This window comes from Lagenorhynchus albirostris, chromosome 7 (assembly GCF_949774975.1).
Source record: "Lagenorhynchus albirostris chromosome 7, mLagAlb1.1, whole genome shotgun sequence".
NCBI lineage: Eukaryota > Metazoa > Chordata > Mammalia > Artiodactyla > Delphinidae > Lagenorhynchus > Lagenorhynchus albirostris.
Window position 1 is genome coordinate 100,429,988 of NC_083101.1, and position 17,587 is coordinate 100,447,574.

The following is a 17,587-nucleotide window of genomic DNA, read 5'->3' on the forward strand; positions in this document are numbered from 1 at the left end:
CAGGGAGATTTATGGTTGGGGCTGAATGGAGCTTCCACAACACAGAGGTCTCAGATAAGTGAGGGCACAGAAGACTTTAGAACCAGAGTGGGAACCCCTGGATAATAATGATACTTCTATTTCAGGGGTCCCCACCCCCTGGGCCACACAGCAGGAGGTGAGCAGCAGGTGAGTGAGTGAAGCTCCATCTGTATTTACAGCCACTTCCCATCACTTGCGTCACTGCCTGAGCTCCGCCTCCTGTCAGATAAGCAGCGGCATTAGATTCTCATAGGAGCACGACCCCTATGTGTGAACTGCACATGCGAGGGACCTAGGTTGCGCGCTTCTTATGAGAATCTAATGCCTGATGATCTGAGGTGGGGCTGAGGCGGTCTCATCACCCCCAGATGGGACCGTCTAGTTACAGGAAAACAAGCTCAGGGCTCCCACTGGTTCTGCATTACGGTGAGTTGTAGAATTATTTCATTATATATTACAATGTAATAATAATAGAAATAAAGTGCACAAGAAATGTAATGCGCTTGAATCATCCTGAAACCATCCCCCCCACCCCGATCCGTGGAAACTGGTCTCTGGTGCCAAATCCCGAGGCCCAGAGAGGTTAAGGAATTCATCAGAAGTCACACAGCTTCCCAGTGGCCGGGCAGGTGTTCCTACTCCAAATCCTGCCCCTCATTTTTACCGCCTTTGCTGGGCATAATGAAATCCATGTGAACGTGTGTGTGTGTGTGTGTGTGTGTGTGTGTGTGTGTGTGTGTGTGTGTGTGTGTGTGTGTGTGTGTGTGTGTGTGTGTGTGTGTGTGTGTGTGTGTGTGTGTGTGTGTGTGTGTGTGTGTGTGTGTGTGTGTGTGTGTAGGGGTGGGGGATTACTCCAGAAAGGAGAAGAATAAAAGTTTTCTTCACCCAGAAATCCTGTGAATCTATAAAAATGGCCTGTTATTTTCTCACTCTCTCCCTGGGTCTTCCTCTCGCTCCTGACCAGCCTCATTAACCCCACTCTTTTCTTCTCTCGCCCTCCCCCAGACACGAATGCAGAGTTTGAATCCAGATCCCAAGGCCCATTACACAAGCGTCTACGGAGCCCTCAAGAAAATCATACGGACTGAAGGCTTCTGGAGGCCCTTGCGAGGCCTCAACGTGATGATGATGGGCGCGGGGCCGGCCCACGCCCTGTATTTTGCCTGCTACGAAAACATGAAAAGGACTTTAAATGCCGTTTTCCACCACCAAGGGAACAGCCACCTAGCCAACGGTATTTGCAAGCATTTGTCTGGAGTTAGAAAGGTCTCTCCTTCAACAGACCCTTCCCCAGGGTTCTCCTCCCTGTGACCCAGCAGCCTGATGCCTCATCTCCGCCACGCTTGCTCATGAATCAAGGACTCTAGATTTGTGTGTGCACACACACCCAAACACACGCACACACACACACGCACGCACTTTTTTTCATTCCCCTCCTTCGCTCTCTGAAGCCCAGGGAGAATCAGTGACAGAGGTGTTTCATTGTTGAGTGGGTTTTGCCTTTTTGCTTTTTTTTAAAAAAAAAAAAATTCAAGTAATGATCAGATCTAGGGGAGAAAAAAAGAAACAAAAAAACAAACAACCCTGAATAGAAACAAAACTTTTGAATGCTGGATTCCAAAAAAAAAAAAAAAAAAAAAAGGTTATCTGGACAGCTTCTTTGAGACTATTTAAAAACTGGCCCAACAGGTCTCTACAACGTCAAGATCTAACTAAGCTTTAAAAGGTCAAGAAGTTTTATGGCTGACAAAGGATTTGCTCCTGCGCAGAGGACCTTTCCCACCTAAGCTTCTGGGGATTTGGGAATTTCGCCCCCGTTCTCTTCCGTCTGTTGCATCTCTCTGCAAGCAAGGGCTGAAATCGTTTTCTTTTGTTGTTTTGAGGGAACCAGGAGGGTGGGGGGTGGCCTGAGCTGGCCGCAGGCAACTGTTTTATAGGCTTGTCTTACTGGGTCCTGCCAAGTGGGTTATTTTCGCCTCCTGTGGGTTTGGCTTTTGTTGGTTTCTGTTTGGGTTTGGAGCGAGACTCTGGCTAGTGGCATAAGGAGAACTTACTTTAACAAATTTATTTTTCAGCAACAGAGAGGTAGATGTGACTGGCAACAACTTTCTACCCCTTCTCTTTTTTGTGCTACTCAGAACCAGAAAGCATCCCTCCCATCAGCAAACCCTGGTAATAATGACTCCAACCTGGCTGGTTTGCAGACATTGGTTTTGCTTTTTCAAAATCGGCCCCTAGTTGCATTTGTCCGGACCGTCACCAAGATCTGCACTCTTGATGCTGTCCTCAAGTTCGTGGCCTCAGGGCCCTCCTTTTGCTGAAACTGCCTTTTTAGCTCCTTGGTCTCTGAGCCCCTTGAAGGCGGTTTTGAACGGAGCCCAGTTTATGTCAAGTTCTACCCAGCACTGTTATTGCTTCACTGTGGTGTGTGCTTTGGTCGCGTTTTGACCTTTCTGGGGATGATCCTAAGCGTGTGGGAGGGAGGGAGGGAGGGGGATAGATATGCATTTGTGAAGCCGTTAGCCTGTGTCCCTCATTCTTCCCACCTTTTAGCAGTTATCTTAATTACTGGGCAGTGTCACCCACAGAGGGAGGAAACCCAGAGCCAAATGCAAAATTCCAGGCTGGAATCTGGCTTTCGAAGTTCCTGGTTCTTGAAGCCAGGCCAGAGGAGACCCTCAGATGGGCTCGGCCATTTCTGAGACACGTCATCACTTTGCAGACTCACCCTGGAAATCTGCCATATGCAGATCTCCCTGACGCCCTTTGCCCTTGGCCATTTGCTTTAAAAAACGCCTGGATTTTATTAAGGAATTTTCTCAAAGATTTCTCTCTCCCCGCCCCCACCCCCGTCTCTGCTGTATACATGACATCATCCCCTTCCATTGCCCCCAGCGTAAGGGCAGAGTGGGTTAATCTGTAGACAAAGGCCAGAGATGAGAGAGAATTAAAATCTCTGTGGTGGAAAAAGCCACCAAGTGTGTTTTCTGGTAGCATCCAGTGTTGGCAGGTCTAGCCTTTTCCTAGGGAAAATGAGGTTCTGCAGTATTGAAATGTGAGTAACGGTGCCTGTGTTACCTTCCTCATTTTTATCCAGTATTTTCCATGATCACTTTAGGGTTTTAAGAGTCAGTGCTCACCTGGGTGGAGTTGGTAGTGAGTTTTGCTTCTTAGAAAGCAAGGTCCAGAGTTCCAGGAACTTCCTCAGAACCCCTGGTCCCAGAGGGTAATTTTCTGGAGTTTGTTTTGCAGGGCTAGCTGGGAGTATGGCCACCCTGCTCCACGATGCGGTAATGAATCCAGCAGAAGGTAATGTTTCATGGTCCCAGGGAGTGGCAGTAGGGGATGCGCAGAGGGGCCGGAGCAAAGTTGGGGGGTGGGGACAGAAGGTCGGGCAAGGGAACTCCTGGTCCCCAGTCGGAATAAGCAGGAGAATTCGTACCATGTTCTCAAAGGCCTCGAGAAGGCACGTGAGCATTTGAGCTCTGGGATTCCTGTTCGCTTAAACAGAGCTACACAGACCAGTAGCATCAGTGTCTCCTGGGAGCATGTTAAACATGGTGATTCTCAGGTTCCACCCCAGACCTACTAAACCAGAATATCTGGGGGTAGAGACAGGATATCTGCTTAACAGGCTCTCCTGCCAATTCTTTTGTGTGCGTTTGCACTACTCTGAAACCTGTGTGTGCTCACATGCGTACACATGTGCACACACACACACACCCCACTGGGCCCTCGTTAACCATTATCAACCATAGACGAATTTAGAAGGAACCTGTCAGAGGCCATTCATTAGGGCTTATGGACTTATGTTCAATTTGCTTTTTTAAAAGAAATTTGAAATTATTATGGAAAATTCCAAACAGGCGAATGTAGGGAGAAGAGTATGGTGAACCCCCATGTGTGTATCGCTCTACTTCATAAATTAATATTTGGCCATTTTGTTGTAGCTGTCTTCTCCCACGTTACCTTCTTTTTTTTTTTCCTTTGGAATTTTGGGAGCATTATAAAGCAATTCTTAGCTGTTCAGACGAGTTCTGTCAGCTTTTTCAGTATCCTCGCGTCCTCAGCCAACTTGGGTCTGAATGGTGAGGAGGTTTTGGACCCAGTGCTGGGCATACCTTCAGCTGGGTTATTCTCTGTGTGAGATGTAGGACTCTCTCCCTTTTCCTCCTCTATCTGAAAATGGTCCCTTGCTAGAAGGGAGGATCAGAGGTTAAAAAGTGCAGCATTTTAAATCTTGCATTATAAGTTTGTCTGGTTTAAGGTTACAATTTATTTGCTGTCAACTGCCTCCCATGCCTTAGCAGATAGGAAACTTGTTCTGACTTTCAGGGATGTATGGGTCAGATTGGGAGGTGGGCTGCTTTTTCTGTGTGTTTAAGGCAATTCATATCAATGAGCAGTAAGTTAGCCCATGTCAACCAGGCAAGAATTTTATTTCTACTTTTTTTGAAGGAGAGAAAAATGAGGTTCAACTCCACCCTCCTCTCCTTGACATTATATCGTTTTAAGGACTTTATTTCTTTAAAAGTAAAGCACACTGTACGTGTTTATCTTGCAATGCGTGGGGACAATTAAAATTCTAAGTATTTGCCCCATGTCCTTTGACCCGCCAGTTACTTTTGTATTAATAAAGCCAGGGTCCTCACTGGAGTTTGCCATTGAGCTTGGGCTGATATCATTCTAGTGTCTCTTCCAAGAGCACTAAGACCCAGAAGCTAAAAACACTGTCAGAGGTACAGACCACTGAGAATAAAAGACGGGACCTGTGTCCAATAGACGTACTGGGACGGAAGAGGGCCGAGGAGCCAGGAGCAGGGTTTAGATTTCTCAGCGTGTGTGAAGCCCGAGGCAGCTAGGGCCTGGGGGCTCAGCTCGGGGAGTCTCGTCTGAAGTGGCTGCCTGGTTTGGGGGCCACGTCAACCAAGAGTCAGGCAGGAGAAACGTCAGGAAACAGCCACCTCCTGGCCCTGGATCCCGGAGGCAAGTGTTTAAACGGGATGCCCTGGAGCTGGCCCTCGGTGGTTTCTCGGGCTGGGGCTGGGTGTGTGCTAGCTCTCTGTGCCCTGTTACCCATGTGTCTAAACTTGCTTGTTTCTCTTTATGGCTTGGCTTCCCATCTCACTCCGACCTGGGGTGGGGCTAAACCCAACCACCCGGGACCCGCCCACAGTTGTGAAGCAGCGCTTGCAGATGTACGACTCGCCGCACCGGTCGGCCCTCAGCTGCATCCGGACCGTGTGGGGGACGGAGGGCTTGGGGGCCTTCTACCGGAGTTACACCACGCAGCTGACCATGAACGTTCCCTTCCAGTCCATCCACTTCATCACCTATGAGTTCCTGCAGGAGCAGATCAACCCGTACCGGGGCTACAACCCGCAGTCCCACATCATCTCAGGCGGGCTGGCCGGGGCCCTGGCTGCAGCCGCTACCACCCCTCTGGACGTTTGTAAAACCCTCCTCAACACTCAGGAGAACATGGCCCTCAACCTGGCCAACGTCAGCGGCCGGCTGTCGGGCATGGCCAACGCCTTCCGGACGGTGTACCAGCTCAACGGCCTGCCGGGCTACTTCAAGGGCGTGCAGGCCCGCGTCATCTACCAGATGCCGTCCACTGCCATCTCCTGGTCCGTCTACGAGTTCTTCAAGTACTTCCTCACCAAGCACAAGCTAGAGAATCGAACTCCGTACTAAAGGAACGGGCTGTGGGAAGTGATGCCAGAATCTTTGATGGTGCAAAGACTTTCCCTGACTGCTGCCCTTCCCCTGCCCTCACACCAAGATTCCTGGGGCAGGGTGTTGGCAGGATCTGCTCTTTGACGCCTTAGAGAGAGGAGAGGACGGGACAGCCGCTTACACGACGGCCGTCCGTCCGCAGGGACATCCCAGGTGGTAGAACGTGTCGAAAGACTGACAGGGGAGCGAGAAAGTGCTTTTTCTCTTCCTCCCCCCCCCCCCGCCTCCCGCCCCCGAGAGCGATGTAGCCTTTCTGCTTCAGTATAGCATCTCCTCCCCTAGAATCGTACGTAGATCACCCAGGAGGGAAGAAAATGTGCAGTGACTGAAAACATTAAAGAGGAAAAAAAAATTATGTATATAGAAGTTCCAGTACACAGTATCACATAGATGGATAATGTTTATCCTTTATTTTTCTATGTAGAAGTTTTGGGATTTGCGTGTGTGCCTGTGTGTGTGTACAAGCAAGTGTTACAGCTGGGAATATAAAGCTGTTTAAAAAAAATAGCTGAATTCTTCCATCGGGTTAAGTCAAAAGGCACCAAAGTAATACGTTGCTCCACGTGGCCTAAAATTGTGTTGAGCCCCCCCAGATGGAAGTTCCACTTGAATGTAAAATAATAAATATAAGGTTTATATTTTGAATTTTCTTTTCATAGGGGAAAATGGTACGTTGAAAAACAAGTCAAAATAATGATATAATACTTTTAGCTACTTTTTTTTTTTTTTCCTTACTCAATCAGTCACCTTCATGTGCCTTTTCCCTTGGTCTTTTCCTAGAAATTCCAGGACCAAAGATCTGGCCCTGGGGCTTTTCCTCTTGCTGTGTGCTCGCCCTCATGCACACGTACTGGGCGGCAGCACGGCTCACACTGGAGCACAGTGGCCCCAGTGGAATTAGGGTGGCTGGTCTTACACTTACTGAAACCATTTCCTTCCCTTGTGGGTGACGTGAATGTATGCCTCGCGGGGCCAGCACTTAAAAGCCCTTGAAATGCCAATGCTTGGCCACTTGTTGGGCGGGCATGTGTGATAAATCCTACCTTGATCCTAGGACTTAATTCTCCAACAGTCTTAACCCAGGCACTTCAGGTATCCTCGTCTGTGTGTGTGTTTGACTAAATCTCCTGATCTCTTGTGTTTCCCTGTGCAGTTTTAGGGGTTTTACAAAACACAGCAAGCATATCTACGGCATTTGTCTGTACACCTGCCCATCACAAATTTCCACCTTAAGAGCCTCTCACCGCGCAGGGACAGGCCAGGCTCCCCAGCCCCGCTGTGCAAGGGACCCGGGCCCTCGTGCTCAGTCAGGACGCCTCTCGAACCATCTTTATAGCCTTGCTTGATCCACGCCAGCTGGGAACACGATGCCTTGTTTCCTGAAATGGCCTATCTGAGCCAGATTATCCCTGAGAGCAAACGCAAGCCTGTTTCCTCCAGCCAAGCCTTCCCAGGCCTCTCTCCGAGGGAAGACCCAGTGGCTTCACAGTTTCCTTTAGAGCTGTCTTTCAAAATGAGCAGGAAGTACGTGTGTGTTTTCCTTCTGGTCGGCCTGGTCCTGACCTTGACCCTTTGCCCTTCGCCTTTCGCCCTTCGCCTTAGGCACGGTCCATGTCTTGCATTCTCACTGAGGCTCAGACCCGGGCTCCTTCGGATGCCGTGACTCCTGGGATGAACTCAGGTGGTGCTGGGACTTTGGCATCTCAGAACATCGTGTGCTGTGCCTCTGGGAGTAGTTTGCAGGTCCAGGACAGCAGAAACCCATGTCAGGCAGCTCCCACACGTGCCCCGATGAGCAGGGGCTGGGGGCCTGCCTGCTGACCTGTCCCACCTCGGAGTTAGCCCACCCCCATCCCCCGGTGGAAATCAGTTGCAGCGAGCTTCCCCGCTCCGTTGCAGTTGCATCCCCACTCAGGGATGCCAGAAGCCCACGGAGACCAAACTGCTGGGGGAAGTGTTGACATCTCTAAACATATACCCCGTCAGTGTTAACATTTTGCAGATGGAAGAAAATCTAGATTGAATTCTAAAATAATTATCCAACCACCCCTTTTTGTCCACTTCAGATACACCACACTGCTGCAAAATATTCCTTATTTCTTATGGGATTTTGTTTTTCGATGGTATTGAGGAAAGAAACGGCTCACTTCTCAGGGAGAACTCCTTTGGGTCAGGAGAGATAGAGTCCAGATTTCAGAGTCGGAAGGTCTGATCCTGGCTTTCCTTTCCCAGTGTGTAGGGATCGGCTGGGAAATGGGGGTGATGCCACCTGTCCTGCCTTCCCCACTGGGTCTTCCAGAGGCTGAACGAGCGATGTATCTGAAAAAGCTTTGAAAGTTGTGAAGCGCTAAACAACTAGAAGTGGTCTTGAATTCTGGGGGAGGTAACCACCGCCCCCCGCCTCACCCTGAGCTCCAAAGCTTGTCTTGCTGCCCCATGCGTACTGCAGCCCAGTTGACTGTGACTTTGACTTGGCCAAGAACGAAATAGGAACATGTTCTCCCCATCCCCCAGCCCTGGCGATGACCAACCTAACGTAGTCAGTCACGGCACAAACTTGGTCACTGGTGTCTTCGGTGTCATTGGGGCGTCATCTGCCGCCCAGCAATGCCACTTGAGTACAATACTCAATAACAGTGACTTCTGTCCAGACCATGATTTGTGACCCAACCCCTCATACATCTGAGTTTTACTTTTTAGAATTAAAACATTGATTTTTTTCCAAATGGGATAAATCTTCAAGCCATGACTTTTTTTTCTTAACTTTGGATGGAAACTCGCTAGATACTGGCCTGCATCCTTTTGTGTGGTTTCTTTTTCTTTTCTTTTTTTTTAAATGCTGATGTCTTGTTCCAAGAGCTGTCCTCCAAAGTCCCCCCCCCCCCAAGGCTGCACTGGCAACACGTTGTTATGCCATTAAGGTTTTATTTAACTTTATTTAAGGATGATTGTGCCCGTTCAATACAAATGTACTGCTGCTTCCCACCTGCGAGACGCGCGATGTATGTTGCTAGGGTGGGCCAGTGTCCTTTCTTAAATTCCTGTCGTAAATATCATGGTTTCTGCCTCTTGATTGTCACCAGTTCCTGGAAGAAGGGGAGAAATGTGTGTTTCTGTGTGGGGATATTTCTGATATGCTGCTACAGTTGTGACACTGGAGCTACAGAAAATAAAGCCTTGATCTTTGAAGTGTTGTGGGCTCTTTGGTGGGGATGTTGAAATAAGAGGGAAGTGGATGGAGAAAAGGAACCTAATTCATGGAGCTTGTGCCTCCTGCAGTCTGGTGCATTAAGGACCAGGATCTATGGCTTCGATGGGAAGTGCCCCTCAGCCCTCTTATCAAAATGGAAGCAGGTGGCCAGGGATGGTCACGAGAGATGATGGAGCAGGGCTGGGAGCCTCCATGGCTTTGCTCACTCTGCTGGGGAGGGTGGCAGCTCTTCTGTCCTTGTGGGATCATGAGTGTGAGAGGCTGCCAGCACCTGGGATGTCCAGCCCTGGTGCCTGGCACGCTCGTGCCTGTTTTCCCTCTCTCATCCCTTTATGGAGGCTTAATCAGGGTCCCTCTACACGGAAGACCCCGAGGGGGACCAGAATCCACCCATACTTCCTAAAGAGCACAGCTTAAACCAGGAACTAGACCTATTCTGGAGTTGAGAATGGGGCTGGGGTGTCTCGGACCCCTTTGAAAAGCCAGGGACAGCTCTTGACTCATCACAGTTTGGGAGGTCAGAGCGCCTGCTTTCAGCATAACCACCAAAGACTTTAGTGAGGGTGGGGAGTCAGGGTTGAGGTCAGGCTTGAGAACCAGCCATGGGCAGCGGTGCCAGGAGGTGGGCAGCGGTGCTGATCAGAGAGTGGAGAAGGCTTTAGGTAAACTTCCTGCTTTGCACTTTTACCAAAGGCCAGCACTGTGCTTCTCAAAGCTGCCTTGTGGCTTGTTGATTGCCTCCGCTCCGGGCTGGAGGGCATCCAGTGCGTATGTACCCATTCAGCAGATTTCTCTCCCTGCCCCACGGAGTCCACCTGCCAGCAAGTCCAGAGCGCCTCCCGCGAGCAGAGCACCGTGCCTGGCGCCCTGGGGACACGAGCCAAGTGTCAGTGGTGTTCCCACCCTTTCAGGCCATACAGTCTAATAGAAGAATATAAGGGAAGACATCAAATCAAGACCCACCAAGATGGTAGTGGAGGTGGCCGTGGATGTAAAACAGTAACTTGATAACCTTTAGACCAGGCTCCACGAGACACTTACTAGTCCATCCAATCCCCAGCTCTGTCCCCACTGTTGGTGTGCCGTCTTGTCCTGCACCAGCTCCCCGGAGCTGACTGGGCTCATTTTTTCCCAGCTTCGAATTCGGTCATGTCACGCTGGTAGCTTGAAATCAGCAGTGGTAGGGATGTTTACACCACAGAAATGGGCCAGTGCTATAAATCCGGGCTCTTTCTTTTTGAAGAGCCAGCTTACCTGTCCACTACTATGGGCACATAGCATGGGGCTTGGTGTGTGATATTCGCTGAAGTTTCACTGAGTGAAAGAGATGCTGGCCGCACTTTTTGTCTTCGACCCGGGGTCCCCTCTAGTTCTGGAGCTCCTGGTTCGTCCTACGACAGAGACCATCTTCATCACTTAGGAGCCCTTTCCAGCCCATCCACACTCTTTAAATTCCAGCCCAGAAAATCCATGAAGGGAAGGGCTTCCCTTTCCTCCCGGGCCAAGCGCTCCATTCTGTTCCAGTTCTCACCTCTTCGGGGAGAGACTCCACTTCTGCCCGCTCGAGTGACCTAAATGCAACAGACACCTCCGAGAAGCATCTAAGAAGCCCAGTGTTGTCCAAGAGATAGACACGGCCCCTGGGAGGGGTGGAGGGGGGCTAGTACTGCTTACAGAGAAATGAAGGCTTGGCTCTGGTCTAAGGCAGAATGCATGCATGGCCTAAGAGTTCGGGAGAACAGCTGGGTTGAGCCATAAAGGCCTTGTAGGAGAAACCTCGGTGCCGAGCTGCAAAGGTGAGCTTTGACCGTCATCTGACCTTGAATCGGTGGGTAATGGGGAGTCATTAAGGGTCTCTGAGTGGAGGACTCCACGACTGGAGCTCAGCTTTCGGAAGAGTCATCTGGCAGAAGTAACAGGACGGAGTGGAGGTGGGATACCAAGGAGGCCGGGAGATGGTCGATTTGTGTCACAGTGAAGTTGCCCAGAAGAGAGGTGACTGAGGGGAAGGCAGGGGACACTGGAACAGCGTGAGCGTGGCTGATGAGCGTGTACAGTGGAGCTTGGGGCGGGGCGCGGCTGCAGGGCAAGGTGAGGATGGGCTGGCTGAGGGCAGTGGCCGCGTCGGCAGGAAAACCTGGCTGGCAGGAGGAGCAGGTGGTGGAGGAAGTGCCTCGTCTCTAGAGCCGTTGGGCTCCCCTCGGTCCCCCTCCTCCCTGGGCATGCTCGACGTGAGCTGAGCTCTTGGCCAGAGCTTTCTCTTCACCTCCCACCTCCCCCCCGCTTGGTGTTGGTTCCTCGCCCTTCTTCAGGCCACACCCTGACTACCTTCTTTGTTGCTTTCCGGGCCTCCTAAGGATGGCTGCTTGGGAAGGTTTTGCCTTTGGAACTCCTGGCTCTCCACCCCTCTTGGTGCTGATCTGCCCTCACAGCTTCACCTGGCCCCCCTGGAAAGATGATTCCCAGATGTGGGAGATAGTGCTCCCACCTCTCTCCTGAGCTCCAGATCTAGGTGTTCAGGTGCTGGCTGGAGATCTCCCAGATCTCAGCTACTGTTCTCCTAACCCCAAGAGACTTTGGCCCCTCCTGCCGGAGGCTTACCATGTTACTTACGTTATTACTCCCTTACTGTGCTACTCCCTTACCCTGCTACTCCCTTATCCTGCTACTCCCTTACCCTGCTACTCCCTTATCCTGCTACTCCCTTACCCTGCTACTCCCTTACCATGCTACTCCCTTACCGTGCTACTCACTTACCTTGCTACTCCCTTACCGTGCTACTCACTTACCCTGCTACTCCCTTACCGTGCTACTCCCTTACCGTGCTACTCCCTTACCGTGCTACTCACTTACCCTGCTACTCCCTTACCGTGCTACTCCCTTACCGTGCTACTCCCTTACCGTGCTACTCCCTTACCCTGCTACTTCCTTACCCTGCTACTCCCTTACCGTGCTACTCCCTTACCGTGCTACTCCCTTACCATGCTACTCACCATGTTACTCACTTGCTCAAAACCTTCCAGGGCTCCCCAGTGCTTATTGACTTTAAGAATAGGCCAACCTGCATATGGCAGTGCCAGATTCAGGGAGTAAAGAGAAAGAGAACAGCTAATGGACATATGAGACCCTGAGGTCTTGATCTCATGAACAGGGCAGGACAAGAACCATGTGCAATGCTTACATTTAATAGTGAGGAGAGAAATGGGGACCAGGAGAGACTGGAGTGGTCAGAAAACTATGAAGATAGCCAAGAGGTGAGGAGGAGTCATCCATTCGACTTGGGTAGGTGTGATGTAAAAGCAGTGACAGTCATTTACAAATTCCCAGGTTGTCTCTCCTTGCTCTTGCCCTCTTTGTCCCTGGTTTGTCTCCCCTCCCGTTTACTCTTGCCTCTTCTGATTCCTTGCTAAACCCCACCTCCCCCAGGTTCAGCTGCTTGCCCTCCAAGCGCCGTTCCTAATAGACCTGACAGAATATTCCCATAGCCACCTAAGACAATAATCAGGCAAGTAATCAGAAATGCCCGTCCCAGGCTTGTTCACAAAAGTCAAATCTGGAAGCAAACTGGCTATCTATCAAGAAGTTAAATGATTTATAGAGCATCCGAGCTACCCTGGTGTTCTAGTGGGAACCAAGGAAGTTTCATCAGGAGTCCCGGGTCAGATACATTGTTTAAAATGTGGACTCCCCAATACATTTATAAAATTCGAGAATACTTCCAAGCTTACTCATTTCTCTAGCCTTTCCTCCTAAAAGTAACTTTACTTTGGGGAACACGTAAGCCCCCTTTTGTGAAGGGGTGGATATGCGATGGCATATCCACGGTTTAGAATTCCACTTTAGTTTCCTGTTGACATGGCTTCTTTAAGAAAACCTTTGCTCATGTTTTTATTTACACGTGGCAGCCGTGATCTTTCACTTTCTATAGCAGGTGGGACAGCTGGGGAGAGCCACCAGCACCACTGCTGAGAGGACACAAGTGCCACCTTAGGAAGGATAGCCCAGCCTGTGTCTGCTGTCATCTGAAAGTCCTATGTGAAAAGAAAAACTATAAAATCAAGATCATACTGGAGATGTTTGGGTCTCTGACCCAAGGCAGTTGAAGTCCAGGCATTGCCTTAGAGTTCTCGTGAATTTCTGTTATCAAGGACTTACTACTGAAATCACTTACTACAAAGCAGATCCCACATGAAACCCAGAGCGACAGAGGCATTGTGGACACCTGGGTTCTTTGTCATTGTCACCCTGGCTTTTGGTGGCTTCCTTTAAGAGAACAGGTGGTTTAAAAAGAATAAATGAAGGAGTTCAGTCCTGGAGTCTGCCCAGCATCCTGCTTTCAGCCTTAGGTGTTGCTCTTGCCTGGGGTGGGTGGAGCGGGGCATGGGGGAAGCGGAGAAGTTTCACTACATCTACCGTTGTGACCTGGACATCAGTGTGCAGTTTAACACAGGAAGTTTGGAAAGGAAGAGAGAACAAAAGAGTTAGAAAGCTGTTCTAGAAGACCCAGTGTGGAAGTTTTCAGGACTGTACCAAAAAACACGTTCTGACCTCTACGTTACTTGCCAAGTTTTTGCAGAAGGGAAGCCTCTGGCCTTGCCAGTGAGACCCTCCTACAAGGCATTTAGTATGAGATGGAACTGGAATGAATGGCTAAATCTGCCTGTGAAATACCCTGACTGGCCCAGGAATGCCCAAGTGGCCCTGACTATTTGGGATGTGTTGGGCCAGGAAAGGCAGTGTCTGTGGGAGGACCAACCGTTTCACAGTTTGGAAAATATGGCATGTTTTGCCAGGGGATGCATGACTTGAAAGTCTGGCCTAATGTGGAAGCAGATGGATCAGAACCCACAAAAACTGCTGGAGAACAAGCAGTGCTCTCTCAGAAGATCAGGTGAGCAGCCTTGCCAAGTTACCTCTAACATCAACAGCAGATAAGCAAATAATGTTGGGTTTGATTTCCGGTTTCTGCAATGTGGAAGACTCAGATAAACTGAAAATCCTCCCACAACAAACAGCTAAAAGTATGAAGTAGCAGTAAAATAGGTAAAACAATTTAGGAAGGTAAGCCTTGCCAAAGATGAGTTTGCAATCTACAATTACAAACCAATGAAAGCTAAAGTCAATAATCATGACAAACAACTGGAATATATCCACCAGAAATTCAGATAATGGAATATTGAAAATAAAAAAAAACTATTTAAAAATAAAACAATAATATAAAAACATAAATCAAAGAATAAAACACAAAAAAGAGAAAGATTATTTACTACTATAGCTATATAATGAAACTTAATACTGGTTAGAGTAATTCTTCATCTTTTTTTCTCCTTTCTTCAAACTCAAGTGTTTGTTTTTTAAAATAAATCTATTTATTTATTTTTGGCTGTGTTGGGTCTTCGATGCTGCGCGCAGGCTTTCTCTAGTTGCGGCGAGCGGGGGCTACTCTTGGTTGCAGTGCACGGGCTTCTCATTGCTGTGGCTTCTCTTGTTGCAGAGCACAGGCTCTAGGCGTGCAGGCTCAGTAGTTGTGGCACGTGGGCTCAGTAGTTGTGGCTCGCGGGCTCTAGGGCACAGGCTCAGTAGTTGTGGTGCACAGGCTTAGTTGCTCCGTGGCATGTGGGGTCTTCCCGGACTAGGACTCGAACCCGTGTCCCCTGCATTGCCAGGTAGATTCTTAACCACTGTGCAACTAGGGAAGTCCAAACTCAAGTGGTTTTATAAGCCAGATTTACAAAGCTGCTGAGATCAATGTGACCATGATAGAAAAACCAGAGAAGGAAAGTGAAAGAAAGGAATATTACAGACGGTTCTCACTTATAAATATAGATGCAAAATTTCAGCTGAAATTTAGCAAACTGAATCAAGCAATTAAAAAATACATCATGCCCAGGGACTTCCCTGGTGGAGGGAAGAATCCACTTTTCAATGCAGGGGATGCAGGTTTGATTGCTGGTGGGGGAACTAAGATCCCATGTGCGGCGGGGCAACTAAGCCCGGGCGCAGCAACTAGAGAGAAGCCTGCGCGCCGCAATGAAGAGCCCGCGCGCCCCAACGAAAGATCCTGCATGACGCAACTAAGACCCAATGCAGCCAAAACTTAAATAAATAAATAAATATAAAAAAATACATCATGCCGAAACAGGATTTATTCCAAGAATGTAAGAACAGTTTAACACAGAATATCTATCAGTGTACATTATTACTGCATTATTGAGTGTTTCAGGGGTCCCCCAAGATGAGATGATGCAATCACAGGGCTCAGAGGCAGTTGTAATCACAGCTAAGATTTATTATAAACAACACAGTAAGAATATACAGCTAGATGGTTCAGTAAGGGAAAAAGATATAGGTGAGGTCTGGAGAAATCAATACACAGGCTTCCTACGCTTCCCCTTCCCAGCCCAGGAAGAGACACACTTGAGTATGCTTCTTTCTCCAGGAAGAAAAATGAAGCCTTTTGGAAAAGCCCATTTGAGACTCAGAAATTAGGGTTTTTACTGGGGGTCTGGTCACACAGGCATTCTCTGCCCTCAAGTACCCAAATTCTAGCCTCCGAGAAAGAAATCAGGTGCTCACCATAAATCACAATATACAAACAACCTAGCCACAGTGAAACATCTATACCCGTTAGAGAATGTTTCAGCAGTCAAGTTCTCACACCTTAGCAGGAGCCCATCGTTGCAAGCAGGTTCTTCTAAAGATAGCAGCTTCAAGTCTGCTATGTTAACTATCTCCTGCACATTAAATTAAAGGAGAAAAGTAACATATGGTCAAAAGAATCCCCAATCTTACCAACTTTTTGGTAAGTTTCAACAAACATTCATCATACAAAGTTTTGGTAAAATAAAATAGGACTGTCTTAACCCGATATAAGAAATATACCAAGAAATGATAACCAACATCTTACCAAATGGTTAAGTGTAAGAAACATTCTCATAAAATCAGGAACAAAACAAGAATGCTTCTACACTGTTCCTATTAGACACTGTACCAGAGTTTCTTGCACTAGCCAGTACAAGAAAACAGTATACGTACAGCCAAGAAATAAAAATTATTTACAGATGAAAATCACATAGAAAAGTCAGAACTATTAGATAAACTGTTAAAATAATGAGTTGAGGGCTTCCCTGGTGGCGCAGTGGTTGAGAGTCCGCCTGCCGATGCGGGGGAAGTGGGTTCGTGCCGCGGTCCGGGAAGATCCCACATGCCGTGGAGCGGCTGGGTCTGTGAGCTATGGCCGTTGAGCCTACGCGTCCGGAGCCTGTGCTCCGCAACACGAGAGGCCACAACAGTGAAAGGCCCACGTACCGCAAAAAAAAATAATAATAAGATAATAATAATAATAATGAGTTGAGAAATGTTGTTAGATACAAGATTAATAAACAGAAATCAGTTATTATTCCAACATTCCTATTATTCCCTTTTTACCAATCTAAAAATACAGTCTTTAAAAGATATTTTCACTAGCAACGAAGACTACATGAAATTTAGAAATAAACCAAACAGAAAAGGTATAGATCTTCATCTTGGAAATCCAACAATATCACGCCTAGAATTCTACACTAAAGAAACTCACTTTGGGCATAAGGCAATACATACAAGTATATTCACTTCAGCCTTGATAATAACACAAAAAATTGAGCTTGTTGGGAGAATAAATAATAAACTGATTTACTCATACACTGGGATACTATACAACAATTTAAATGAAAGCATTTGAGCCATGTAGATTAACATGGATAATCTCAGAGACAGAATTAAGTTTTTAAAAGCAACTGGAAATGAAGGAATGAGGGAAGTCTTTCCAAATATTTGTGATTTTTTTCATCTTTTTTAAAAAGTGTGAAACAAATAAGGTAAACTGTTAACATATGTTCAGTTTTGACAGTGACTACATAGATGTCTATTACATTATTCTGCATAATTTTGTTTTGGTTCAAAATAAAAATTTAAATACATACATACATAATTTTAAAACTCAGACATTTAACTTGCCAGGACTTGGAAAACAATAAATCTATAGTCAATGAAGGAAAAAAAAAAAAGAATAAATGAAGAGTGGTCTTGGGAGCCTTTGCTCCTATTGTCTGTGGGCGTGTAGATATAGATTCTGGCTTCTGCTGAGTAGTGAGAATATGCTTTTAGAGGATGCCTCTAGTTGGGTTGACAGGTGACAAACATATATCTCAACATTCATATTTTGAACTTCATGCAATCAGGTGAGTGAAATACTGCAGCAAATCTTCTCCCTTTGCCTGATTGTATCTGTGTAAAGTTTGGAATAAAATAATGTACAAATTTTAATGAAAATAATTATGGATACCACCCATATGCCATTTTTTTTTCTGTAATGCTGGGCTTCACAAAGTTTTAGTGGGTGTTGCTTTATAGAAACCACTTTTATAAATTGGAGTATAGTTGCTTTACAATGTGTTAGTTTCTGCTGCACAGCAAAGTGAATCAGTTATACGTATACATATATCCGCTCTTTTTTAGATTTCCTTCCCATTTGGTCACCACAGATCATTGAGTAGAGTTCCCTGTGCTAAACAGTAAGTTCTCATTAGTTATCTATTTTATATATAGTAGTGTATATATGTCAATCCCAATCTCCCA

General features: G+C 47.5%; 1 protein-coding gene across 4 annotated transcripts in view; it reads left to right on the forward strand.

Annotated features, from left to right (window-relative positions):
• SLC25A37 (solute carrier family 25 member 37) overlaps positions 1 to 8,949 on the forward strand; it is a 43,705-nt gene extending 34,756 nt beyond the window's left edge. The window contains exons 2-4 of one of the 4 annotated variants that reach the window (XM_060155680.1): positions 1,027 to 1,255; positions 3,274 to 3,330; positions 5,198 to 8,949. In XM_060155680.1, the coding sequence (XP_060011663.1) occupies positions 1,027 to 1,255; positions 3,274 to 3,330; positions 5,198 to 5,718 (807 nt within the window). In that variant the 3' untranslated portion in view covers positions 5,719 to 8,949. Of the gene's footprint in view, positions 1 to 1,026; positions 1,256 to 1,340; positions 2,446 to 3,273; positions 3,331 to 5,197 lie in introns of those variants that run through there. The other 3 variants (XM_060155681.1, XM_060155682.1, XM_060155683.1) reach the window with 3 other exon arrangements.
• The last annotated feature ends 8,638 nt before the right edge of the window (positions 8,950 to 17,587 follow it).